Raw genomic sequence first — 6,749 nt, forward strand, 5'->3', positions numbered from 1 at the left:
GTGTCTGTGTGGGTTTCCTCCGGGTGCTCTGGTTTCCTCCCACGGTCCAAAGATGTGCGGGTTTGGTTGATGGGCCATGCTAAGAAATTGCCCCTTAGTGTCCGGGGACACATTCATCTCTATGTGAACCTAGGCACCCTGTTCATTCACAAAGCTTTCTCACTGAGCCTTCAACCTGTGAACTACCCCAGCCTCTCCCGAGGGGGGGAGAGAGATTTCCAAATTTTACCCAAACTCCGGAGGAAGGAGTCACTTGTCATCTCTGTCTTTGTCATGAATTATCGCTTCTAGAATCTTCCACACCACTGAATCGAAACAGAATGGTCTGTTGCTATGGCCTTGTCTTTATTGAACAGGTCTGGACATTAGCAAACCTGTCGCAGTCCTTCCCTTTTGTCCTCACTCCCCTCCCTCCGCCTCTGCACGGGTTTCTCATCTGTTACATCTCTGACTTTTCCAGCTCAGATCAAAGATCATCCGGCTGGAAGATTCACTTTGTTTCTCACTCCACAGACCCTACCAGGCCTGCTTCCATTCAACTGAGGAATTCCTGATCAGGAAAAGGCCCTTTGGCCCATCACGTCTGTGCCAGTCAAAGTCAAGACACCCAACTATTCCAATCCCATTTCCCAGCACTCGGCCCAAAGCTTTGGCTCTGCAGGGACACATCCATATACTGAAATGTTATGAGGGTCCCTGTCTCCACCATCCTTTCAGGTAGTGAGTGCCAGACTCACAGCACCCTCTGGGTTCCTCCTCACACTCCCTCGAAACCCCCTGCCCCCTCCCTTCAATCTCTGCCCCTCTGCTCATTGATCCCTCCACCAAGGGGAAAGCTTTCTTCCTGTCTACTCTGTCTCTCATCATTTTACGTCTCAAATCATGTCCAAGTATTTCCAGCGTTCTCAGGGTGTAAAGTTAGGGGCCACTTGGTAAAAGGGACAAAAGGGAAGGTTTGTGATAGAGAGCGAGGCAGGATCGATGGCCGGTGACAAATGGTTAACAATACAGAAAGTGCCAGTACGTGGACCCCCCGCCGGACACGAGACGGGGCAAACTCCACCCACACCAGGTGGTGGTCCGTGCTCGGCACCTGCCGCACGGAGGCCGAGGAGGCGCCGGACATGTACGCCCTCGAGACGTACAGGCGGTCGATTCTAGACGCTCCGGCCCCAGGCCTCGCGTAAGTGAAAGCTCTGGAGCCGGGATGGAGGTGTCTCCAGACGTCCACCAAGTCGTGGGTCCCGAGCAGGTCCCGCAAATTCGCCACCGCTGGGGTCTCGTGTCTCAAGGGAACAGTTGAAATCCCCCCTCCCCGAGGATGATGCATTCGCCCCCTGCGCGATGCTGTGGAGATGAGCGGACACTTTCCGGTAGGAAGTCATTTGCTGCGGTTCGGAGAGCGGGGTGTAGATGTTCACCAAGTGAAGGACTACACCCCCCCCTCACAGACCATCCAGTGGAGGAACCGGCCTGGCACCGGCTCCTTTGACCCCCAAGATCTCCAGCTGAAAATGCGGGGCCAACAGGATAGCCACCCCGCTGGAAGCGAGCGTGAGGTGGCTCATGTAGAAACTGCCCCCCCCCCCGCCATTCCAGGAGCCACTGGGCTTCGTCTCCCAGAACGGTATGGGTTTCCTGCAGGAAACAGACCGCATACTTCCCGTCACGGAGGACCGAGAAGTTCTGGAACCTGCGGTCTGGCTCAGTGCTGCCGTTGATGTTGAGGCTGGCTATGGTCACCTTCATGGCAGAAGCATTGTGCCACCATCACCACTTATCCAATTATCTAAGGGGGCTCTGGCGCCAGACGTGCCAGTCCGTTCCCCGCTGAGCCCGTTGAGGAGCTCGTGTTCCTGACGCCGCTCTTTAGTCAGGCTCGACGTGGCCTGGGAGCAGGCCTGTGCGGACCGGACGAGCAGCGCTTGTCCGACCAACAGTCGAGGGCTAGTCGGACACAGTCAGGGCGACCAGAATGGCCTGAGTTCCCCAGAGGGGATGAGGTTCAACTCGGTGGCGGGCACGAGGGAGTCCCCCGCCTCGCTCAGGGTGGACTCCGAAATAGTCCCCGTGCCCACCACCGAGCAGCTTACCTCCTCGGGGCCCTCGCCCTTCGACTCCAAGTCTCCTGCCGTGAGCCCCTCTTCCAGGGCGAGGTGGACCGCCCACTGGGCCTTCAAAAAGAGTACGGCCCTGCCGTACATCTTGGAGGCCGCGACAGTGACTGAGGGGCCGACAACCCCAGCCGTCGCCCTCACGCAGGCCCCTCGATGTCGGAGTGAGCGTAGCATTGACCCCAAGTTGTCTTGTGAGTAAATTGAATGGTGGCGGGGCCTTTGGAGCGGCGGGGGCTTTGGACACCGTCACCCAAACACTCAATCCTTCCGTGTTGTTCCTGCGGTCGGGCTGTCCTCCCTCCCGTCAATGGAAAGAAAGGACCTCTCTCTGTGTCTCTCCCTCCAGCGAGAGAACACTCTCCAGGGGCTGGGCACCAGGCAGGTCAAAGGGCAGGCAGGTCAAAGGGCAGGCAGGCAATGATGGCTCCTCCTTCCTTCCTTCCCTCTGTCCTTAAGGTTTGGAATCTCGAGCAGTCTGACAGGAGAAATCCGCCACACAGTCTGCTTCTGGGACAGCTGCCATAGTGGTACTTGTTCCCTCTCTGTGCAGGCTCTCAGGTCCATCCAATCGATTTCCAAAGGGTCTTCCCAGGAAACACTCTCACAAATGTGTTATAGACACCGACAATCACATTCTGATTTAATGTTTTAAGTTTCCTTTGTACTTTTGGTTTCTGTTCGGACCGTTCCCCCTTCCTTTATGGGGTGGTGGGGGGGGGGGGTGTTGCCCCTTTTAATTTGTCCCTAAGTTAATTTGACTTGTTGGGTCGTTAAGGACAAATGTGCTGTGGAGAATGGGCTGGGTAATTGTTTCAATTCTTTTTTATTGAGTCGGGAATTATTGCTGTCAGTTGAATGTGGGCTGTGTGTATAAAAGGTGTTGCTTGGTGGCTGAAGGAATGGTTCAGGTGTTTGGAATGATGGGTGGTTTTGGAGTGAGGGGTTTCTTCCCAGTGTTGGTGTTAGTTGGAGCTATTTGTTGCTCTGATACTTGGCAACAGTCTCTAGGCCAGAGATTTCCATGGATGTTCCAAGCCACCCCTAGGCCTCAGACAGTCTCTCCTCCTGGGCCTCCCATTGATTCCCATTTCCGTGTGTCTCCAGTGCAGAGTGTGAGGGTTCAGTGTGGAGAGGACAAGCTGCTGGTCAGGGTCCAGCTGGATTTATTTGGAACCAGGCACCTAGTAAAAGCTGCTGATCTGACCCTGGGGACAGCAGGTTGTCGGCCAACCAGGATCTACTCTCAGAACCACACTGTCCTCTTTGACTATGGGCTCCATGAGTGTGGCAGCAGATTGCAGGTAATGTGAATCCTCAAGCTCTGCTTCTGAGCTTGGGCTGTATGTTGTTCCCCACTCTTCACTCACTCACTTGGTGAGATGTCATTGATATTGAGGAGATAGCTGTCTCTTGCTTTATAAAACCCCCAAACTAGCTTTCTATTCTGGATTGTACTTTGCTCTCACTAGTCTGAGTCTCTCCAACCCATTGTTCTGGAAGCTTCTCTTTGCTTCCTCCAAGCTTTCCCTCTTGTTTTTTGAGGATTTTCAGTTTGATTCCCCCTCATTCAAATCAACTCAACTGAGGGTTGAGTTTCAGTCCAGTTTAACCCAATTGGATTGAGTCTGAATGAATTCTCTACCCATTGTGGTGGTGGCTACCTTACTAAATACATTTGAGCCACGGCTAGATGGGTTTCTGATAGACAAGGGAATTAAGGGTTATGGGGAGAAAGTGGGAAGGTGGAACTGATCCACTTCAGATCAGCTGTGATCTTACTGAATGGTGGGGCAGGCTCTAAGGGCTAGATGGCCTACTCCTGCTCCTATTTGTAATGTTCTTATGCATAGCAACACAGCTAACCAGATGAGGCCATTCAGCCCCTGCAGCCTGTTCCCCAGTCATTACAATTGAGACTGAGCCTCCATGTTCCTGTCTTCACAACGTGATTCTCTCAATGGCCAGGAATAAATGGCTCTGTCCTGAATATCCTCTGAGTGACCATTCCCAGCTCTGTGGGGCTGGAGAGAATTCCAAAGATTCATCAGCTGCTGAATGAAGAAATTCCTCATCACATTAATCTTAAATGACTGACCCCTGACCTGGGATGACTACCCCCTAACAGACTGTCCAGCTTGGGGGAAGCAGCCTCTTCAGTGACCCTGTCAATCCCCCTGAATTGTTTTAATGGGATGAGTTCATTGTTAACCCTGGTATAGAACATTCTCATTTCAGATCAGTTCCTCATTCCTTAAGCTGCTGTCTTTCAGATGACTGGCGATTTCCTGATCTACAGCACCCACCTGAGCCACAGCCCACAGTATCATGGATCTGTTATTGTGAGAACCACTGGAGCTGTCGTTCCCATTGAGTGTCGTTATTTCAGGTGAGAATCTTTAATCAATGATCAATAAGATCTCCAGCTGCTAGTGACCTCTGACCTTGTCCTAAAATGTCTCCACTGTCTTCCCAGGAAAGGTAATGTGAGCAGTAACCCCATCAATCCCACTTGGATCCCATTCAGCTCCACCAGATCTGGAGAAGGGCATCTGTCATTCTCACTGCGCCTAATGAATGGTATGTGATGGGTGGATGCTGAGTGATTTCCTGTCCTCACTCACTGGGAGTGACACCCACTGTCTCCAACTCTCTTGTTGTCTTGTCCTTCAGATGACTGGCTTACAGAGCGCATTTCAACTGTCTACTACCTGGGTGAGCTCATTCACATTGAGGCCTCTGTTTCAATGAGCAACCACATGGCCCTGAAGCTCTACATTGACAGCTGTGTAGCTACATTGAGGCCAGGCCAGGACTCCAGCCCAAGATACAGTATCATTGACTACAATGGGTAAGGAGCGCTCTGCTTTCTCCAGCTGCTCCCATCTCAATGGTTTCTCTGGATTCACTTCATGTCCCTTTGTCCATCTTCAGTTGCCTCCTGGACAGCAAAGCTGAGGACTCCTTTTCAACCTTCGTGTTGCCAGGAAACGAGCGGGAGACAGACAAGCTCCGCTTTGACCTGGATGCCTTCCGTTTCTTTGGGGATGAGCGTTCCTTGGTAAGAGGAAGCTGATCATTGGGGTCTCCATGTTGGGAGGGAGTCACTAAATAACCACTTGTGTTGAATGTGTCCCTCAGATTTTCATCACCTGTCACCTGAAAGTAGCTCCAGTGGATCAGAGAGATTCCAGGAACAAAGCTTGTACTTGGCAGAAGATGCAGAATGTGTAAGTTTTCCCCCCCCTTCCCTCAGGGATGTTTGTGTGGAGAAGTGATGCACAACCTGGCGGATTGACTGACTGACTGACTGACTTGTTTTGTTTAGCTGGACCCCACTGGAGGAATCGCACTCTGATATTTGTGCCTGTTGCCATGTGGGGAACTGTGGAGCCACAAGGGATTTGGGAATTGGATCCAGAGGAAGGAGAGATCTTGTAGCTGAAGCTGGTAGGTCATTGATCCTCGATGTGGGGGCTTCCCCCTTTCCCCTCTCTAACTGGAATGGTTGGTTATTGCAGAGAGTGAAGCTGGATTGAAGTGGGAGGCTGAGGCCTCACTTGGACCCCTGCTCATTCTGGATACTGATGGGATCACCCTGGCAGCAGCCTCCCTGAATGAAGCTGAGGGAAGGATACAGGAGAGGTCTCTAGGGGGTGAGTTGGCTGGCTGCTGGTTTCCATTTTCCCCTCAGTGTTAGCATCACTAACCATTGGTTTCTCATTGCTTTGTAGGTGTGGAGTCTGAGGTGGTCCTGATTGTGACCCTGACTGTGTCAGCTGTCTCTCTGATCTCTGCTTTGTCGATCACTTTGTTCCTGTACAGGAAACACAAACAAACTCTGTTCAACCAGTCATCAAATGATCAATAAAGCATTGACTCCTTGTTTCTAGTGTGTGGGAGCTGATTGGTCAATGCATCCACATGTTAGTTCAATGGCTGTGAGGCAGACTGGGATGAGCCAATCCCAGCACAGAACTGGGCCTGCTGTATGATTGATCTACTGAGGGTTGAGAAACAGAGTCTCTGGATTTGATGGAGCTGCTGCTGGTTTTGTTTGAGCCCAGTGTGGGGGAGGGGGGGTGTGATCAGGTCTGGGGATGTCCTTGTGGAGCTGAGGCTGCTGCCTCCTTTCCCATGGTGATGTTCACCCCTGGAGAGTGGCACAGTCAATTGGAATGTTTGAGTGATTGTCACCCACACTCAGTGTTAATTTGATGAATTTATTAGTTTAGCACTGAACTGTGAGCAACCCATTTACTGCTGAGGCCATGTGACTTTTCCATCATCTCTAAGCTCTTCACCTGAAGAAATTATACCATGAGCCTTCACATTTTGGGTTGGGCCCTAACAAAAAATTAATGTGTTCCAGGTCATTTAATTTTCCTCTTGTTGCTGTTGTACTGAGATGGCTCAGGATCTTTTCAGCCAGGTAGTCCTCCAACTTGCATCATTGCGTGCACACAGTTGTAAATGCATTTTACTGACTGCTTGCTCAGTGCTCTATAGATTGAGATCTGTTTCTGCTGAAAATAGAGCATCTCCAATTTGAAGATGGGTGAGTTCCAGAGCAGGTACAGCACTTAGATATTTTACTGTATTGCTAAATTCTCCACAATGGAGTCAGAGGGGACA

At 51.4% G+C, this 6,749-nt stretch overlaps 1 protein-coding gene across 1 annotated transcript; it reads left to right on the plus strand.

The window, feature by feature from the left end:
• Nucleotides 1–3,016: 3,016 nt before the first annotated feature.
• Nucleotides 3,017–5,985, plus strand: LOC145360909 (zona pellucida sperm-binding protein 3-like). The gene is made up of 9 exons (XM_080216412.1): nucleotides 3,017–3,418; nucleotides 4,388–4,503; nucleotides 4,591–4,694; nucleotides 4,788–4,965; nucleotides 5,049–5,175; nucleotides 5,256–5,344; nucleotides 5,443–5,564; nucleotides 5,636–5,770; nucleotides 5,849–5,985. Exons 1-9 carry the CDS (start codon nucleotides 3,017–3,019, stop codon nucleotides 5,983–5,985), a joined length of 1,410 nt encoding a protein of 469 aa, XP_080072538.1.
• Nucleotides 5,986–6,749: the final 764 nt, after the last annotated feature.

Source organism: Carcharhinus amblyrhynchos, chromosome 33 (genome assembly GCF_965287045.1).
Source record: "Carcharhinus amblyrhynchos chromosome 33, sCarAmb.v2.hapA, whole genome shotgun sequence".
Classification (NCBI taxonomy): domain Eukaryota; kingdom Metazoa; phylum Chordata; class Chondrichthyes; order Carcharhiniformes; family Carcharhinidae; genus Carcharhinus; species Carcharhinus amblyrhynchos.

Excerpts from the sequence above, each read along its gene's own strand:
- LOC145360909 (XM_080216412.1), top strand. The coding sequence starts at position 3,017 with ATGGTTCAGGTGTTTGGAATGATGGGTGGTTTTGGAGTGAGGGGTTTC. Across the intron at positions 4,966-5,048 it reads AGTATCATTGACTACAATGG|TTGCCTCCTGGACAGCAAAG; the intron begins GTAAGGAGCGCT and ends GTCCATCTTCAG. Across the intron at positions 5,771-5,848 it reads ACAGGAGAGGTCTCTAGGGG|GTGTGGAGTCTGAGGTGGTC; the intron begins GTGAGTTGGCTG and ends ATTGCTTTGTAG.